This window comes from Bufo bufo, chromosome 3 (assembly GCF_905171765.1).
Source record: "Bufo bufo chromosome 3, aBufBuf1.1, whole genome shotgun sequence".
NCBI classification, from domain to species: domain Eukaryota; kingdom Metazoa; phylum Chordata; class Amphibia; order Anura; family Bufonidae; genus Bufo; species Bufo bufo.
The window spans coordinates 562,199,056-562,219,974 of record NC_053391.1 but is presented as its reverse complement, the minus strand read 5'-3'; the positions used below and the strand labels follow the sequence as shown (position 1 = coordinate 562,219,974).

The following is a 20,919-nucleotide window of genomic DNA, read 5'->3' as shown; positions in this document are numbered from 1 at the left end:
CCCTGTCCGTCCCCAATGTAAGTGAATGGAGGCCACTGATGGATGGAATCTTTCATCGGCACCCATTTTTGCAGTGTGGTGTCGGCAAGCAGGCGAGTGGACCTGCATGTAAGTAGGAATTAAGTAAGAAGATAAAAAATAAAAAAGACTACCATATGCATTTTGAGTGTGCCCTGAATAATTTCCCAGCACATGTGCAGCTAGTCATATAAACTGGCCAACCCCTTTAAAGGCTACATACACCTCTGGGGGCAATCTTTTGCATTGTACTTATTTTCAGCTTAAAACCCATTTTTAAAATTGGTCTTTATTACAAATATGAAGTCCTTTTTTCTGTACAGAGCTGAGATGCTCTAATAGAGGGATCCGAATTTCCTCTCTGCTTCCTCAGCCAGCTGATCTGACGGGCTCCTTATCTCTGCTCTCTGACATTATAAACACTCATAGCTCAGTTCTTATCTTACTGATAAAAATATGGCTTAAATAAGTGTTTATGACCTCTTAGTAAATTAGAGATAAGGGTTATTAGATGACGGCACAAAGTGAAAGTAAAAAGTACCATTCACACAGCTAGACAAGCAGTTAACCCATTGTGACAGAACGGCTCAATATTTTTAATAAAGACCAATTGGAAAAATGATGATTTTTAACTCAAAATGAGTCAAATGCAATCCTAAAAAAAAAAAATGCCTCCAAAAAGGTGTACATAGCCTATAAAGGCAAAGCTTTTCTTAACTCTATAAATTGCACCCTCCCGTGTTAAAGGCACTATCGATGGCCGCAATTCCTCCTACCATGCTTATGCCACCATTTTAGGTACATTTACCTTAGTAATTAAGTATAATTAATGTATTTTAATGATGAATAATATTTTGAGATAATTAAGCACTGGATTACCTAAGTATTCCAATGCATTATTGCCGGTCCATCATTCTCTACAGTTTATGGAAGCCGTCATCCTGCCGGCAGATTCTATGGTACTTCTCCTTAGATTTTGCTGAGAGACTGAAGGCCCCTTTACATGGGCCAACTCAGCAGGCAGCTATCGGGAAGGAACCATACATTCCTGATAATTGCCTGCTTTTCTGAGGAGGTGAGAGCTGCATGCAGCAATCATTTCCTCTGCGTGGGAACGAGGAATCACTACTGAGATTACTCGTCCCCATAGAGAATCATTGTTTCTGGGAAGCAGATAGCTGTTTACATTGAACTATCTGCTGGCTTGAAATGATCATTTAGACGTCTGCATCTAGAATGTTGTCAATGTCGTTCAACAGGTGATCGGCAGCACCATTACACAGGGTAATTATTGGGAACGACCGTTACTAGGAAAACTTCTTACTGATAATTGCCCCAATCATCAGCTCATGCTAAAGAGGACCTTTCACTGGTCCAGACATTATGAAATAAGTAGGGGGTTGTGTAGGGCATAGTTCATGGATGTAATATCACTTACTAGTGAGCCTGTCCGGCGCTCCATTCTCCCGCTGTGGCCCCGTTCACTTCTCCCGCCTGATATGCTAATTAATAGCATCGGTACAGGGAGGAGGAGACTGCCCTGCTTCTCAATGGGCGTCTCCTTTTCCCTGGCTGTAGCTCGGTGCAATCGCAGCGGAGAGCGTCACAGCCAGGGAGAAGGGGAGGTTTTTTTTTCTCTCTGGCTGTGACGTTTTCCGCTGTGATTGGACAGCGCTACAGCCAGGGAGAAGGAGTCTCCTCCTCCCTGTACCGATGCTATTCATTAGCATATCAGACGGGCAAAGTGAACGGGGGCCACAGTGGGGTAACGGAGCGGCGCCCAGACAAACTAGTAAGCAATATTACATCCATGAATTATGCCCTACCACAACCCCCTTCCTGTTTCATAATGTCTGGACCCATAAAAAGGTCCTCTTTAAGGGCCCTAAGATGCTAGGATGATTTATAACAAGCTCCACCCTGCAGTAAATGTTTGGAACAGAGTCAGGTGTGGGGGGCGCCTTGAGTATGCGTAAAGTTCATTATTTGGCCTGGAATGTATACAAAAAAAAGACAATTTTTTTTTTTTGATATTCAAACGGTTCATTTACCTTTACTGTATCAACTTGTTTTGTTTGCAGTCCCCCTCCCCCAATGAAAGTGGCATTCTATGTAAATGAGAGGGAGGAGGCAGATTAAGCAGCGTTATCTAAGTGGGAAAGCAAAAGACCGTCCTGCCCACTTTGGGGCAGGTTACTGCACAGCGACTGCGGCATGTTCAAGGACAACCTCTTGAATTGAAAAATCTCAAATCATAGATTTCTTAGGCTGGCTACACATATAGTGGTAGGGTGGTGCCCATTAAAATGACATTTTAAGCCTCATTTACACGTCCGTGTTCGGTCAGTGATTTCCATCAGTGATTTTGAGCCAAAACCAGGTGCAGCTCTAAACACAGAACAGGGGCAGATCTTTCCCTTATACCTTATGTCTGTGGAGGCTCCAATCCTGGTTCGGGCTCACAGTCACTGATGGGAAAACACTGACGTGTGAATGAGGCTTTACTGGGAATTGCCAACACTGTTTTTCAATGTGGTTATTGGCTACGAGGTTTTTTTTTTACAGATGTAATACCTGTAAAAATTACGTCGCCAATAATTGCATTGCAAAACAATGGTGAAACACATGCATGCAACACTACCACAATATATATCAGGGCTTGACAAATTTCCTTGGAATCTAGGAGCCAGCTAAAAAAGTTAGGAGCCAGGCGGAGACGCGTCATAAAATCTATATTGCGATATAATTTTAAGCATGTATATCGCAATATATTGTTTTCTATATTTGGGGAAGGGGGGGGGGGGGGGTTACTTTATTTAATAACTATTAGCCTTCTTAAGGGCTAGAACCCTTGTCATATTCACCCTAATAGAGCTCTATTAGGGTGAATAGGACTTTACACTCTCCCTGCTGCCCTGTGCTTTGTGCACACAGCAGGGAGCTGACCATGGCAGCCAGCCTCTGATCAGCCCCTCCAGCCTCCCTCTGATCAGCCCCTCCAGCCTCCCTCTGATCAGCCCCTCCAGCCTCCCTCTGATCAGCCCCTCCAGCCTCCCTCTGATCAGCCCCTCCAGCCTCCCTCTGATCAGCCCCTCCAGCCTCCCTCTGATCAGCCCCTCCAGCCTCCCTCTGATCAGCCCCTCCAGCCTCCCTCTTATCAGCCCCTCCAGCCTCCCTCTTATCAGCCCCTCCAGCCTCCCTCTTATCAGCCCCTCCAGCCTCCCTCTTATCAGCCCCTCCAGCCTCCCTCTTATCAGCCCCTCCAGCCTCCCTCTTATCAGCCCCTCCAGCCTCCCTCTTATCAGCCCCTCCAGCCTCCCTCTTATCAGCCCCTCCAGCCTCCCTCTTATCAGCCCCTCCAGCCTCCCTCTTATCAGCCCCTCCAGCCTCCCTCTTATCAGCCCCTCCAGCATCTGATCAGCCCCCCCCCCTCCCTCTTATCAGCCCCCTCTGGTAACAAACCCACCCCGCCTCCCTCCCCAGTATTAATCATTGGTGGCAGTGGCCACAGGGTCCCCCTCCTCCTCCTCCCCCCATCATTGGTGGCAGTGGGCAGTTCCGATCGGAGTCCCAGCAGTGTAATGCTGGGGCTCCGATCGGTTACCATGGCAGCCAGGACGCTACTGAAGTCCTGGCTGCGATGGTATGTTAGTAAGCAGCATTATACTCACGTGCGCCGTGATCGCCGGGAGCTCCTTCTTCTCATAGGTCTGTGCGGCGCATTGCTAATGCTATAAGCATTAGCAATGAGCCGCACAGACAGAAGAAGGAGCGACCGGCGGCCACGGCGCACGTGAGTATAATGCTGCTCACTAACATACCATCGCAGCCAGGACTTCAGTAGCGTCCTGGCTGCCATGGTAACCGATCGGAGGCCCAGCATTACACTGCTGGGACTCCGATCGGAACTGCCCACTGCCCACCGATGCAGAGAGTCGAGACTGAAGAACCCGGCACCCGACCTCTGACAGGACGCTGTAATCCACGCGAATAACCCCTCAACTGAGGGGTTAATCGCGCGGATCACAGCGTGCAGTCATAGGGGCCGGGATATGGCCGGCACATTCATTGGTGGCGCAGTGGCTACAGTCCCTCCCCTCCTCCTCCTCCTACTCTGTTCTTAGTGGCCAGCGGCAGCCGCGCACAGTGGGGAGGGAGGGACTCCTCTCCTTGTCCACTGTGCCGGCTCAGGAAACCATGGTGCGCGCCGAGAGCGCATCTTTGAAAACGGGCTGACAAATACCCAAGCGCCAGGACCAAATTCCTGGTCGCCATGGCGACCTGGCGCCCGGGATTTGTCGAGCCCTGATATATATATATATATATATATATATATATATATATTTTATTATTTTTTCCCCCCTAGCATAGATAATATTAGTATAAATATATACTAGCAGATATAATATTAGTATATACATATACCGCATTATTATAGATAATATTAGTATATCCATTAGTAGATATAATATTAGTACAAAAAAATATTAGTTTGCATAATGTCTTCAGGCACACTTTGTCTAAATACATAATAGGGTTAAGGCTAGGTCTACACGACGACATGTGTCGCACGACAATTTTTATAATGATAGTCTATGTTGTCGCACTGCGGCGCAACAGTCGCAGAAAAATCCATCGCGAATGGATTTTTTGCGACTGTCGCATCACAGCATGTCGCAGTGCGACACCATAGACTATCATTATAAAAATTGTCGCGTGACAAGTGTAGACCTAGCCTAAGGGATCATGAGATGACAATCAGCATACAGTCAATACGCTGTATTGTTTTTCTCACAGGCACTAATAGGCTGCACATCAATACGTTCTGGATCAGAGGGAGCAGTTTCACAATATGGCGATGTTGTATGGTGTTACAGATCACTGCATCACACACACCGTTTTAAATTAATCCATGTGAAATGTGACCGCTAAAGAGCAAAGAAGCCTAGCTGACCCAACCAAACCAATGGGTAAGCCCTGCTGAATGCTGAACATGTAGCTATACTGGAAGGAGGTCAATACATGGTATGCAAGACCCCTACAGTCATGACCAAATAGGAGATCTGGCTAGTCCGGCTGGGCACCAGATTTACAGCAAAATACGTTGCAAACAACGTCTACCACGTTCACTTAGGAGCGTACTAGCCGTAGACCCCACAAGGAATTTGCCCAGTAGGCCAATACTCAGGGGGCAGCCCAAGCCCTCCTCAATGCCACTGGCGGGGAACAAAACGCTAGGGCAATATTTAGTGCTGCTCTGTTGTATTTGGTTCTGCTGGGAGGGTATTTTGTGCGCGCACCATGGTATTGCCTACTTGTCTTGGCCTGTCTTCTGTACATTTGGACCCGCCTACATCATGGGGGCTTCTGGCCCTGTCCCACCCCCTTTTCAGGAAAGTGACAAGGCAGCACTGAAAAGTAAGTGGAATTTTAAAAAGTTGCAAACACTGGGGGTCTTTTACCAAGGCCGCCTTTTACACTGGTCTTTTACGCTGCCAGATGATGCTCATAATTTATGACAGGGCGTGCACCCCATTATTAATTAGGCACACCTTCAGCAATCCATGTGCCTGGCAGGAAAAGCTACTCCAGCCAAATGTTGGTAAATCTGTTGGGGCCAATGTCCTGGCCCCTTCCCTCAAAACTCTTAAGGCTGGGTTCACACTTGAGCACATTTTATATGCGCGTTTAACGCGCGTTTTTGTCGCGCGTTTTTTGCAATAGTAAACGCGCGTTTGACGCGCGTTTGTGTGATTGACTGCAGTGTCCTATGGCCACAAACGCGCGTCAAAACGCCCCAAAGAAGCTCAAGAACTTGTTTGAGCGTAGGGCGTTTTTCAGCGCGTTCAAACGCGCTGTAAAACGCTCAAGCGAGAACCAGGGCCATAGGGAAGCATTGGTTTTCATGTGTTGAGCGTTTTACAGCGCGTTTGAACGCGCTGTAAAACGCGCTGTAAAACGCTCAAGTGTGAACCCAGCCTAAGTGTTGAAAGTGGAGCAGAAACGCCCCGTGCAACTAAATATTGTTGCACATGCATTTTAAAAAGTCGCAAAAAGGGAGTTATTCAACCTTTTTTTTTTTTTTTTTTAAGTTGCGTAAAAATGTTTGTAAATGACCCTCCTTGTGTTTATGGCATAATAAATGTAACGTAACAGTAATACTAGTAGGAAGTACACAATGTAATCTTACCTCCGCAGTGCACATCCTGCCCTCTTCTGGCCAAAGTACCAGTGAAAAATGGGACTAAAAGAACAGTGAGCAGAAGCCAGCGGGATTTGGGGATCACCATCTTTATATAGTGTCCTCCCCAGAACCTGTAGTTTGATCAAACACAAAGAAAATGATTGTAAGGCCTCTTGCACCTGAACGTTTTTTTTTCCCGTTTACATTCCGTTTTTTTGCGTTCCGTATACGGAACCATTCATTTCAATGGGTCCGCAAAGAAAATGGAAATGTACTCCATATGCTTTCCATTTCCGTTCAAAGATAGACATGTCCTATTATTGTCTGCATAACGGACAAGGATAGTACTGTTCTATTAGGGGCAGGAAGTTAAGTTCCGCAAAAAACGGAATGCACACGGATGTCATCCGTATTTTTAGCGGATCCGTTTTTTGCGGCCATATGGTCGTGTGCAATAGGCCTAATGTTGATGGATAGATCTCATTGTCTTCAGAAAAGACCTCCTGACACCTTCATATGTAAAACAACAAAGAACACATAATAGTCTACGTATACATAACATACAAATGACTGAATTTTTATATCATTCATATTTAGTGATTGATGTAAAAGATAAAAATGATTTTTTTCTGATGTAGGAAATAGAATTGGTACATATACAGTAAATGCTGAGAAAACTATTCCGCCAAATAGGTCTATAGCTGCAGCAGTCCTTTAGTCGTCCCTCCTGGAGTACTCGCTCACTCATCTCCCTTGCTGGTTTAGATCTCCGCTTTGTCGCACGGACATTCAAAGAGGGACCACAAATTTTAAGGAGGCATGCGCATCTAAAGTAAGCAGGGGAGAGATTAAGACTGGTGTGTAAAACGCCAGTCTTGACGAATGTCACCCTAAATCTTTCAGACGCAGCACACAGGACACTACAGAGAGGCATGGAGCAGCAGTGATTTAAACAAAGCCCTAAAGTATCCAACAGCTGATCGGGGTGTGGGTGCTGGGAGTCTAACCCCCACCGATGTGATACTGATCCCGAGGACAGGTCATCAATATCATGAGACCAGACAACCCCTTTAACCCTTAGGATACCGGAAGTTCGGTTTTGCGTTTTTATTTTTCTTCACCATCTTCCTTGAGCCATAACTTTTTTTTATTTTTCCGTTCACATAGCTGTATGACAGCTTATTTTTTGTGGCACAAGTTGTAGTTTCTAATGCCACCATTTTATATGGCATACAATGTAGCTGGAAAAGAAAATTCCAAATGGGGTGGAATTGGAAAAAAAAAAAACGCAATTCATCCACCATTTTACGGGTTTTGTTCCCACGGCGTTCCTTTTGCTGTTAAACTGACCTGTGCCCTTCATTCTCTGGGTCAGTACAATTACAATGATACCACATATGTATAGGTTTTAGGTCTAAATAGATGGAAATAAATTTAAAAACCTTTTTACGTCACCATATTCTTACCCCCATAACTTTTTTATAGTTCTATCTACTGAGCTGTGTGGAGGCTCATTTCTCACGGGACAATCTGTAGCTTTTATTGATACCATTTTGGAGCGTGTGTGACTTTTTGATCACATTTTATTGTAAGAGAAACAATGAAAAAAATGGCAAATTGCCCATTTTGACCCTTTTTTTGCGTTACGCCATATTGGAAAAAATATTTTTATATTTTAATAGTACGGGCATTTACGGTATCGGTGATACCCATTTTTTTATTCTAAGGAAAGGGGGGTCATTTAAACTTATATATATATATTTTTAATAGTTTTTTTCTTCTTATGATTTTGAAGCTCGTATTTGAGCCTCCAAAATCAGTTTTTTTATTTTATTCTGTTTCTGAACAATCATGGACTTTATACATCCATTAATTGTTCAGAATTGCTCATTTCTTATGTTGGCCTGCCATCTACTGGCCAAAATAAGAATTGAAGCTTAAATGCCCTGGGTCTCTTCAGCGAGACCCAGCACCTTAAAATCAATTACTGGCATCCTCATTGGGCACAGTTTTTCACCCTTTAGTTGCCGTGATCTCACTTGATCACAGCATCTAAAAGGCTTTAATGACCACGATCGACATTATTGCCGGTCGCGGTCATTAGCCGCGGGTCTCTTCAATGACATATCTCTGCCTGTGGGAACTAATCAAGCTAAGCGTGGTATAGGACTGTATGACTCTTCAGAGGGCCAGGACTGCCCACATGACTCTTCACAGGGAGCACGCGCTACTTTGTAACATGATGGTAGGTTCCTTTTAAAGGAGTTTTCCAAGTGTTTAAAGGGGTTGTCCTGCCATTTATACTGATGACTTATCGTCAGCATAGATCATCAACATCTGATCTGTGGGGGTCTGACACCCGGCCCCCCGGCCGATCAGCTGTTTGAAGAGCAGACGGTGCTCCATGTGAGTGCACTATGCATCATCTCCTCTGGATCGGCAGTATAGTGTATTCAAGTGAATTAGGGTCCATTCACACGTCCGCAAAATGGGTCCGGATCCGTTCCGCAATTTTGCAGAACGGGTGCAGACCCATTCATTTTAAATGGGGCCAGAATGTGCTGTCCGCATCTATGCTTTCGTTTCCGCAAAAAAATAGAACATGTCCTATTCTTGTCCACAATAGCGGACAAGATTACGCATTTTCTATTATAGTGCCGACGATGTGCGGTCCGCAAATTGCGGAAGGCACATTGCCAGTGTCCGTGTTTTGCGGATCCACAGAACATTTACGGACGTGTGAATGGACCCTTAGGGTACATTCACACGACCGTATATTTTATCTGCATCTGATCCATTTATTTCTATGGGTGAATAAAATGTGCGGACAACGTTCAGTATGTTGTCCGCATCCGTGTTTCTAGTCCGCAAAAACATGAAGCTTGTCCTACTATTGTCCGTACAGATCGGTCCGCAGCCCCATTCAAGTCAATGGATCCACAAAATGCGGATCCGTTTACATATTTTTGAAGGCCTTAATAATTATAATTTTTTCTCTCCATCTTTTTTTTTTTCCCTTCCATTTTTTTGCGGACCGTAACCCAAACGGAAGTCATTTGTCCGCAAAATGCGGACACACGGTTGTACCCTTACACTACACCGCCAAAACTTCTGAGACGACGGACAGCGTAATGAACAGCAAGTAGCGCTCGCATGGACCCCCATTGATCGGATATAGATGACCGGTCCTGGGGATAGGACATCAGTATTAAACACTCAGAAAACCCCTTTAAGGACTCCCCAACCAGTTTGCCCACGTTTAGAGGTTCTCACTTTCAGGTGGATCAGGGTCACAGCCTTACATGCACCGCATATACCTGTGTCCTATATGTCTGCCACCACTTCATATAATGTACTGTACTAGACAGAAGCATGAACATAAAGTTATGTCATTCACTTTCCTAATGTCTCTGCATGAAACCATTGCTCCCCGATACCAGACAAACCATCCCAAATCCCTTCACCCACCACCCGCTAGTTACCGGCTCCTGTCCACATCGGCAGCTTCAGCAACACTGAGAGCAGTGAAGCCCCCAGTCAGGCTGCCCTATACCCTGCCTTATAACAAAGAGGGTTAGTAAAGTGATGAGGCTTTAAACGTGGAAGCCGTGGCTTGTCAACCCACTGGACGCACACCGTATATATTATATTAGCTTCTCCCGCAATTAGTTAAATCGTTAGTTGCGATCAGGCACACACTAGACAGCTACATCTCTCTGAGTAGGACCCCCCGGAGCAGTTGCGTGGCGAGCTACTGTTCCTAGTTTCTAGAAAGACCTGGATTCATCCGCGGTCATGTGACCGTGACGTCAGTGAACCATGTGACGGCGCTAAGTGTACAAATGAGGCAGAACGCTGGTTTACAGGGAGGTGGTGTGCGTGTGGTAACTGGCAGCTTACATGCGGGTCACACCTGGTGCCTGTGTAGTACATGCGGCTGCAGGGGTGCTCCGGTAGATAGAGCTAGTGGCCAGAAGAACTTATAGGTTACACCTGGGGTTCTTTAAAGGGTTTCTTTCACCAGATTTAACTAATGTCAGCTAAACCTAACTAGCCTATTCCTACTTTTATCTATGCCCCCGTTACGCCAGAAATCTAACTTTTATAATATGCTAATTAGCCTCTAGGAGCAGGGGAGCGTTGTTCCTGCTCCTAGAGCAGTGGTGGCGAACCTATGGCACGGGTGCCAGAGGCGGCACTCAGAGCTCTCTCTGTGGGCACCCACTCCCTGGATAAGGTCTATGGTGTACCAATATGCCTTAGACTTTTCCTGCCATTCATCAGTGCAGGGCACGCTATGGACAGCACACTAAATGTAGGCAGGCTATTATAGCTAAATGATAAAGTACATGGAAGATATACTATACTGGACTGTAATATTCAGTGTTGGCACTTTCCCATAAATAAGTGGGTTCTGGGTTGCAGTTTGGGCACTCGGTCCCTAAAAGGTTTGCCATCACTGTCCTAGAGGCTCCGTTCTTCCACCTTTGTCACCTCCCTCCAAGACCTAATTGACAGGGCCGGGCAGCGCTCACATCTGTCTGCCAGCCATGTGCTCTGGAGAAATCTTGTGCCATTCAGTATTTGGCGCAGGTGCGGTGAATAAGCTGGCAGCCTCCGAGCATCTTTCCCCTTTACCGTGCCTGCGCCAAATGCTGAACGGCGCAAAATTTCTCCAGAGCACAGGGCCGGCAGACAGATGTGAGCGCTGCCTGGCCCTGTCAATTAGGTCTTGGAGGGAGGCGACAAAGGTGGAAGAACGGAGCCTCTATTAGCAGGAACAACGCCCCCCCCCCCCCCCCCCCCTGCTGCTATAGGCTAATTAGCATATTGTAAAAGTTAGATTTCTGGCGTAACGAGGGCATGGATAAAAGTAGGAATAGGCTAGTTAGGTTTAGCTGACATTAGCACATCGCTAATGTCAGCTAGCTTAATAGGGTTAAATCTGGTGACAGAAACCCTTTAAGCGATCATGTACACAACCATATGTATTTTGCGGTCTGCAAAAAACGGATCCGCAAAAAATACGGATGACGTCCGTGTGCATTTCATATTTTGTGGAACGGAACAGCTGGCCCCTAATAGAACAGTCCTATCCTTGTCCGTAATGCTGACAATAATAGGACATGTTCTATTTTTTGCGAAACGGAATGCACACGGAAATGAATGGTTCCGCATATGGTCCGCAAAAAAATGGAACGGACACAGAAAGAAAATACATTCGTGTGCGTGAGCCCTAACCCTTAGGATAGCGGAGGTTTTTCATTTTTGCGTTTTTATTTTTTCCCCCCTATCTTCCTTAGCCATAACTTTTTTATTTCCCCGTTTACATAGCTGTATGGGCCAGGGGCGTAACTACCATAGCGGCAGACCATGTGATTGCTATGGGGCCCAGTCTTAGTTGGGATCATCTCCTTTTCTACTGGAGGTGAAAACTTGGTCAGGACTCTACCCTCTAAAGCAGGGGTGCACAACCTTTTTTGGTCTGGGGGCCGCATTGTCACATCGCTCTATTTTAAGGGGCCGCAAATAAAAAATGTTGATCTGCCTATTACACAAGCCAGTGCAAAATGACTGGGGAGGAGTGATCGCTGCCACAGTCGTTCCATCTTCATTTAGATTACACAGGGAGATGTGCTGCAGATAATCGGACATCTTTCATCCTGATAAAATATGCAAATCAGCTGACGAATGAGCGATTCCTTGTTTATCGACTGATCAGCTGCATGATTATACTGGCCAGATATAAGATATGAGCGCTCCTATGAACACTTGTTCCTAGTAATTGTCCCAAATATCGTGCTGCAGCATAGCCCCTGAAACCAAAGAGTTATACTTACCTGCTCCCCGCCGCTCCGGTCCTTCAAACTGCCCCCGCTGTTTACACCTGGCAGTGCATGGACATGGTCATACACCACTCCAGCCAATGACTGGCTTACGCGGTGATGTGGCCACAAGCAACGTGTCACTGCTGAAGCCAGTCATTGACTGGAGCCGTGCAAGTGACCATGGCCATGCACTGTCAGGTGTAAACAGAGCAGGAATCGGAAGAAGGAGGCAGCGCAGAGGACCAGAGCGGAGTGGAGCAGGTAATTATGAATCTTCTATTTCAGAGGCCATGCTGCAGGAACTTGTTAAAAATCATTTTTATCAGAAAAGTGGTGACATTTCCTTCCATCCTGCCTCCTATTTATAAATCATCGTTTTCCTTCACTGCAGAGGACGGAGCTCACTGGTTATTACCATTTCCTGCCAATCCCAAACATTACCTTGCTAATAATTTTTGCAACAATTTTTATTTGGGGGAAACTGTACAAAACGTTTTTTAAAAAGTATATTTTTTTCAAACTATAGCTCCTTATTCTTTAAATATGCAAACTGACACCAAAATAAATTATTGTAATTAGTTCCCTATTTCGTGTAGGCCGTTTTGCTATATAATATGAAAAGTGACTTTTTTTTGTACTATTTCCACTGTAACTGGAGCATCCAAAGGAGCCCCAGTTACAGGGAAACCAGCCTGCTGCGGAGGCTTTGTACCAGGGCAGCGCTCCTCTGTTCCTGAGACACCCAGCGATCACGTGATCGCCGGGTCCACACTGAGAGCGCTCATAGAGGAGAAGGCAGAAGAGCTGATAAAGCGCTTCTGTCTTTTCCTCGGCTTCCCCACTCTCACTAATAGCCGGGGACCCTTTTCGCTCCTGCTACAGTGCAAAAACTGTGATCCATCTGCTGTGCGGCGCTCTGTGCAGAAACACAGCTGATTGCAGGATCAGCTGTGTTTCTGCCCAGCAGGGCGGGGGCCGCAAACTATGGCTCTGGGGGCCGCAGGTTGTGCACCCCTGCTGTAAAGGGTACTTTTAGCAAATGAAGCAGTGGAAAAAATGGGTCATTGAAAAAAGAAACCCTTCTGTGTGGGGGGCCTGGTTTGATGCTATGCGGCCCTTACTTCTCTATGTACGCCACTGGTATGGGCACTTATTTTTTGCAGGAAAAGTTGTACTTTCTAATGCCACTATTTAATATAGCATACAAAAATTCCAAATGGTGTGGAATTGGAAAAAAAAAATGCAATTCCTCCACCATTTTATGGTTTTTGTTCCCATGGTGTTCCGTTTGCAGCAAAACGGACCTGTTTCCTTCATTCTCTGGGTCAGTACGATTACAACGATACCCCATATGTATAGGATTTTTATGTATAAATAGTTTTTTACCGGCATCCTCTAAGGCCAGTCGCACAATGTGGCCATAACAACTGAAAAGAGGGCACAAAGTGGCCATTACTACTGAAAGGGGGGGAATGTGGACATTACTGAAAAGGGGGGCACAATGTGGCCATTACTACGGAAAGGGGGCGCAATGTGGACATTACTACTGAAAGGAGGCACAACATAGACATAACTGAAAAGGGGGCCAATGTGGGCATTACTACTGAAAGGGGGCACAATGTGGACATAACTGAAAAGGGGGCACAATGTGGCCATAACAACTGAAAAGAGGGCACAATGTGGCCATTACTACTGACGGGGGGGGGAATGTGGACATAACTACTGAAAAGCGGGCACAATGTGGCCATTACTACTGAAAGGGAGGGGGGGCAATGTAGACATTACTAAAAGGGGAGGATAATGTGGACATAACTACTGAAAGGGGGGCACAATGTGAACATAACTACCGAATTTTGCCAGAATGTCAAGAGCAGAATCCAAACGGATCTTTGTATTTGGAAGTCTCTCACCAGATGGGCTGAATGCTCATCTTGAGATCTTCAAGTTCAGGGGTGGGTGTCCGCAGCCGACGAGGAATTCACAGTCAGGCTGTTTACCAGCACTGTGATCCCTCTTCGGAGGTGGGCCCCCACCTACTATCACCTTTCTCAAGATGTACATATCGATATCTCCTGAACTAATAAACAGGGATATATATACACAAAAAACATACAAGAACCACACAGAAATGATATTGCTATATAAATATTTCCGATTGAGGTCTAACTTTTTGAAATATCTACAAAAAATAGCCACAAAATTTGGTTATATGCATTACAATAAATAACAATTATCACCTACCTTTATGTATATTTTATATATGTTTTGATTGATTTTCATATAAAGTAACCAAAATGTTACAAAAAAATATATTGGCAATACTCTATAGCAGGTTTTGATACTATATACCAAAAAATGCATAAAAACCGCAAGGTCACCAAATGAACTATTTGACATTCCTGAATCTGGTCCAGCTTTTCCAACCAGCCTGATAATGAATTATATAAAAGCAGTAGCCATTCTTTGCAAGTGTAGCCACTGATGAAGGAGTAAAGCTATACTCCGAAACACATCTGGTATTTTCTATACACTTGCATACATTGGAATTATGGACACTATGAAGAATAGGAAGGAATTTTTTAATCCCCTAAAGTGAGGAGGATTGGCTTCTACCTCGCAGTTTTTTTTTGCCTTCCTCTGGATCAACTTGCGGGATAACGGGCCGAACTGGATGGACAAATGTATTTTTTCGGCTTTATGTACTATGTTACTATTTTACTAATATGGACGTCAACTATGGATACAATCTCTAACTGTATCTTTTAAGAAATGTTTAGTACTTCACTAAAAAACTAAATAAGGCACAAGCTTCTGAAATTATACCCACAGGATCCAGGAAGAGGCGACAACTATATCATTAATATCGCTGCTCCCAAAAGGATCTGAGACACATGGGACGCCGAATGCACGTGGCCTATACCTTGAAATTCTCAGCGGAAGCTCGAGACACGTGGGCTGCTGAACGCGCACAGCTTACATTCTGCAGCGCACAACTTTTTTCGCCGCCTGTACGCCGCATCTTACAGAGCTGCCATTTGAACAGAGCACCCTGTACAACTAATTTAACGTAATTTACCAGGATAAGTATATATTATACATTATTATACACCTTATACTATCGATACAGGAGTGTTCACCAGTTTTATCATGTGGGACGACACGAAAGATATAGTGAACACAAAAAGCAACACCCCATGGGAATGAACTAACCTCCAGCAATAGCCCATGGGAATGAACTAACCTCCAGCAATACCCCTTGGGAATGAACTAACTGCCAGTAAAACCAATTAAACATACGTGTATTACTGATAACAAGGATATATCTATATGGACACAAACCACAGGTATAAGTACGTCTAAAATTTGGATATAAAGAAAGTGATTTACAAGTGAACCAGGGATAATAGTGACAACAGTATCCCTAGCCATAGACATATCTTATGTTGTTATTATTGTATTGTTAGTTTGTACGTCTATATATGCTAAAACTGGCTAAGATCCCGCTGGATTACCCGAAAATCTTGGGCAACACATTGACTCACCAGAGGTTTATCTATATATTTTATATTTTTATTTTATTTTTTATATGGTCTAATATATTTAATTTGCTTTTATCTAAGTATTGTTTTTACTAAGATTTAATAAATGTGTAACTTTGGAACCTCCATGTGATTCCGACTGTACGAGTGCCCATCTAGATACATAATATTACTCTATACTTACTATTGAAGGTGCATCAATAATAGATTGGAGCACCACTTCCTTCTCTAGTGAGGGGTAAGCCGTCCTATACAATACCAAATTTCTCACAATGTGGACATTACTACTGAAAGGGGGGCACAATGTAGACATTACTACTGAAAGGGGGGGGCATAATGTGGACATAACTACTGAAAGGGGGGCACAATGTGGCCATTACTACTAAGGGGGGGCAATGTGAACATTACTAAAAGGGGAGGCATAATGTGGACATAACTACTGAAAGGGGGGAACAATGTGGGCAAAACTACTGAAAAGGGTGGCACAATGTGGGCATAACTGCAGAAAGAGGGGCATAGTGTGGACCTAACTACTGAAAGAGGGGCACAATGTGGCCATTACTGCTGACAGTGGGGCACAATGTGGACATAACTACTGAAAGGGTGAAACAATTTGGGCATAATTACTGGAAGGGGGGGGGGGGCACAATGTAGATATAACTCCTGGGCGGAGTTAGAGGTGTGAGCTAGTGTTCTAAAATTTGCTATTGTCCCTCCTTGTCATTTTCACAAGTTGGGAGGAATGCACCATTTTCAACTTAACAGGTCCTTTTTAAAGTTTAGTGTGGTTTTAGGTTCTTTACACATTAATTCTGCACTGGCTTCCTTTTTGTTTTACAAATAAAAAATAGAATAACCAACATGTGTTTTTTTTTGGCCACTTGTGGGTTTTTTTATGCAGTGGTCCAAATTTACTGATAGGTCTGTGCCAAAATCTGTCTAAAAAGTAGTGCAAATTGGCACATCTAGGGTTTCTCAACTTTTTCCCATCATACTTGACAAGGGAAAGGACTTAGTAGAAAGGGGGTGGGGCTTTTGCAGGAAAAGGTGGGACCTAAGATGTGTCATTTTGCTCCAAAATTGTGCCACAATTCAAAATTCAAAGTTGTGTGCCCGTGGCCGTATTGCAGGTCCGCAATACACGGGCACCGGCCCGTGTGCACTCTGCAATGGGTCCGCAATCACGGAGATGCGGAATGGAAGCGCGGAATGGAAGCACGGATCGGAACCCCACGGAAGCACTACGGAGTGCTACCGTGGTGTTTCTGGCCGTGCCTCTGCACCGCAAAAATTTTGCGGTGCGGACGGATTACGGATACATTCAAGTTGAATGGGTCTGGATCCGTCCCGGCTGCTGCACAGATGTTGCCAGTGCATTGGGGACCGTAAATTGCGGTCCCCAATGCACGGAATGGCCGCACAACAGCCGTGTGCATGAGCGCTAAGGCTAGTTTCACGTATGCGGCAGAGCCTGCCCGATAATGCCACCTGCCCACCCGAACCCCATTGACTATACTGGGGTCCAGCAGAGATCCCGCCAATACATGGAAAATATGCCAAGGATCGACCAGACAAAAATCTGGAATTATCTGCCTGAACACCCTGCTGTAGATGTGAAAGTAGCCTAAGCCAACCAATAGTTGGTATAGAATGAAAGAAAAGTGTCTCTCCCTGCACCAGATTTATCATCCATCATTTATCATCCAGCCTGGGCCCCTGTGATAAATCTGGCGCAGGTCTAAGCTTACACCATTTTTATAATAAGTACATTTGGGGCAGTGTGTTTTCCCCTATAGAGAAGGTGATGTGAAAATACAACCGGGAAAAAAACTCAAAGCCACCTAACAAAAACAGCAGTAGCATAAAAAAAACAAAAAACGCTTATGTGTCCTGCATTTCAGTATGGGCTCATGCACATGGCCATTGGCCCGCATACGGCGGGTCTGCAATACACGGGGCACTGGCCGCGTGCACCCCGAATCACGGATGCGGACCCATTCACTTGAATGGGTCTGCAAAACCGGAGATGCGGTGCGGAAGCACGGATCGGAACCCCACAGAAGCACTACGGTGTGCTTTCGTGGTGTTTCTGGCCGTGCCTCTGCACCGCTAAAAAGTAGTGCATGCGCTACTTTTTGCGGTGCGGACCGTCGGATGCGGATCGCGGACACCATTCAAGTGAAACGGTCCGCATGCGGCTGTCCCACAGTCGTGCCCGTGCACTGCGGACCGCAATTTGCGGTCCGCAGCACGGGCATTGAGCGCTTACGCTCGTGGGCATGAGCCCTTAAGATGACATTTTTACTGCAAAAAAAAGCTGCACTAAAAATATTAAAGTGCAGAAAAGAAAAATGAAAGCAAAAACTTGTCTGTGAAAGCAGCCTTAAAGGGGTTATCCCATGACTAATGTAAAAAATGAAAATCAGACATCATATATTACATGACATTCACAAAGCTAGAACCAGCCCTGTACCTCACATGGATCCAGAGATCTCCCCATTCATTTCTCTACTAGATTTATATCAAGCTGACAGCTCAAGGGGAGTGTCTTTTCTGCTGCAGCTAAGGGGGCGTGTCTCATCTCTTCCTATCACAGCTCAGAAGGCTGTTAAAACTGAGCATGTGCGTCCTTCTCAGTGAGCAGCTCAGAGAAATAAGAAAAAAACTAACAGCAGGTGGCGCTATACAGATACATTTTATTGATTAACTCAGTGGCTATGCAAAATTTTTAACTGCATGCACTTACAAAAGTACTCAGATCCAGGGGCTGGTTTGAAAACAAATTAATTTTTTGTGGGACAACCTCTTTAAGGGCTCATGCACACGGCCGTTGTGCGGCCGTTCCGTGCATTGGGGACTGCAATTTGCGGTCCCCTATGCATGGGCAACATCCGTGCGGTGGCCGGTACAGATCGAGACCCATTCAACTTGAATGGGTCCGTGATCCGTCCGCACTGTAAAAAAATAGAACATGTTCTATTTTTTTGTGGTGCGGAGGCACAGACAGAAACACCACAGAAACATTCTGTAGTGCTTCCGATCTGTGCTTCCGTTCCGCATCGCATTCCCCGGATTGCGGACCCATTCAGGTTAATGGATCTGCATCCGTGATGCGGGGTGCACACGGCCGCTGCCCGTGTTTTGCAATCACTCATCCCCGTGCTGCGGAGATCACTGCATGTGTTAGCAGCAGTCTCCTCCGCTAGCTTACATCCGGAAGCAATGCTTTTCTAACTGATGGTTGCTAGGAGATGTTGTTTGTAAACCTTTTGTTTTTTGTCACGCTTTGGTGTGGGAGGGAAACACCACACCGAGCATAGGAGGGAAGGGGGAACAGGCAATCAGGCCTGAGAACTAGGGAAGGAAAATGGACACCTCCTAGTGAAAACCCTAACCAAAATCCTGACTACCAGTATGAGTAGGTGAATTCATACGCAGGAATACCTAGAGTCCTATCAAGCCGTAAAGGACCCTGGTACTAATGGCAGGGACGAGACTACCTGTTCCTCCAAAAGGAAGGATGAACAAGAGACTCCTTGAAGCCTAATACAAACAATAGGGAAATGCAACACACAGAACCAAAACAAAATACAAAAGGGAAAGGAAAGACTTAACTTCAATGGAAGCACGAGGAACTCAGCCGAGATCCAACCACAATCTATCCAAAGGTCCAAACAGAAGCTATAAACCACACAGCATTGTGGGAGAAGCAACTATAAATAGAGAAGGTTAAATGACCCTAATAGACACATCTGGGGAAAGAAGGTGTGGCAAGCACCAGAAACAACACAGATGTCATTTCATCCAAACGGAAAACATGTCAGATCAAACTGTAATACCCCAGAGGCATTACTACTTTTTGCACACCCCCACTATCTCCTTTGTGTGACCTTGTGTCATCTTATGCATATATTGCCATGTCCTGCACAATGTGTATATCTATTTCCTTGCAAATGACTGTTAAAGTGTAATGTGCCTGGTCTACCAGCAGATGGCGACAATCTTGGCAGAGCCAGTTTCCCTTGAGTGGACCCTTCTATTCCATTCCAGCCCTCTCTAGAGAGGAGGAGTTCAGCTAGTGAAAGTCAGAGTAGCTTACCCCCTGTAAGGGGAAGCAGCAGGCCCTCGTCCTTCCTGGACGAGCCTGCAGAAGTCAGTCTAACCTACCCCATCTTTAGATGAAAGATAAAAGTTGGGCCGTGAACGGCTAAAACGTCAAAGAGGACGTCTCAGGACGACCCTGCTTGACATATAAAAAACAAACAAAGGACAAAGAGACAAATAACAGCGCCACTCTCAGCAAAAATGGGTAATATTAATGGCCCATGAACAAGCCTCAGGGTGAATATATATAACACCCAAGTGAATACCAATAGGACTAGCGTGCTATTTATGCTATGTATTACCGGTATTTTAAGAGAGGAAAAAGGCATAAAATGGTCAATTATACACTGAATACGTGTTAGATTAAAATCAAACCAGGGAGACACCCTGATGAACTCACTTCACAGGGGGTGTACCACCAGGATAAAGCTCAAGACACCTGGAGCACAACCCCCCAGCCAGAAACGCCTGTAGTATGTAAAAGATTAGACGTCAGCGCTCCGGTCGTACCAGGATGAAGATATACGGCACGTGGGACAGCGACTCTTCATCAATCTTTTTTATTAAAATATAAAATGGCTCAACGCGTTTCAATTACCATCACCCAGAGAACCCATTATACTACGCTATGCTATGAATTGCAGTACCTCGAATGTTATTTACCTTCTACTATGCCCGTGTGATCTCTTGCATGTTGGTAGGACCACCCAGTGTTTAAGAGAACGGATGAATAATCACCGTTCAAATATACGACGGAAAGTAGTAACCCATAGTGTATCCCGCCATTTTTCATTATACAAACCGGATTCCAAAAAAGTTGGGACACTAAACAAATTGTGAATAAAAACTGAATGCAATGATGTGGAGATGGCAAATGTCAATATTTTATTTGTAATAGAACGTAGAAGACAGATCAAACGTTTAATCCGAGTAAATGTATCATTTTAAAGGAAAAATACGTTGATTCAAAATTTCACGGTGTCAACAAATCCCCAAAAAGTTGGGACAAGTAGCAATAAGAGGCTGGAATAAGTAAATTTGAGCATAACGAAGAGCTGGAAGACCAATTAACACTAATTAAGTCAATTGGCAACATGATGGGGTATAAAAAGAGCTTCTCAGAGTGGCAGTGTCTCTCAGAAGCCAAGATGGGTAGAGAATCACCAATTCCCACAATGTTGCGCAGAAAGATAGTGGAGCAATATCAGAAAGGTGTTACCCAGCGAAAAATTGCAAAGACTTTGCA

The 20,919-nt window shown here is 45.0% G+C and overlaps 1 protein-coding gene across 1 annotated transcript in view; it reads right to left on the bottom strand.

The window, feature by feature from the left end:
- The window catches only part of CNPY2 (canopy FGF signaling regulator 2), a 42,164-nt gene extending 32,429 nt beyond the window's left edge, over positions 1 to 9,735 (bottom strand). The window contains exons 1-2 of the mRNA XM_040425552.1: positions 9,685 to 9,735; positions 6,209 to 6,333 (exon numbers count right to left, since the gene is read on the bottom strand). Coding sequence (XP_040281486.1) covers positions 6,209 to 6,308 — 100 coding nt within the window. The 5' untranslated portion in view covers positions 6,309 to 6,333; positions 9,685 to 9,735. The remainder of the gene's footprint in view (positions 1 to 6,208; positions 6,334 to 9,684) is intronic.
- Between the last annotated feature and the right edge of the window lie 11,184 nt (positions 9,736 to 20,919).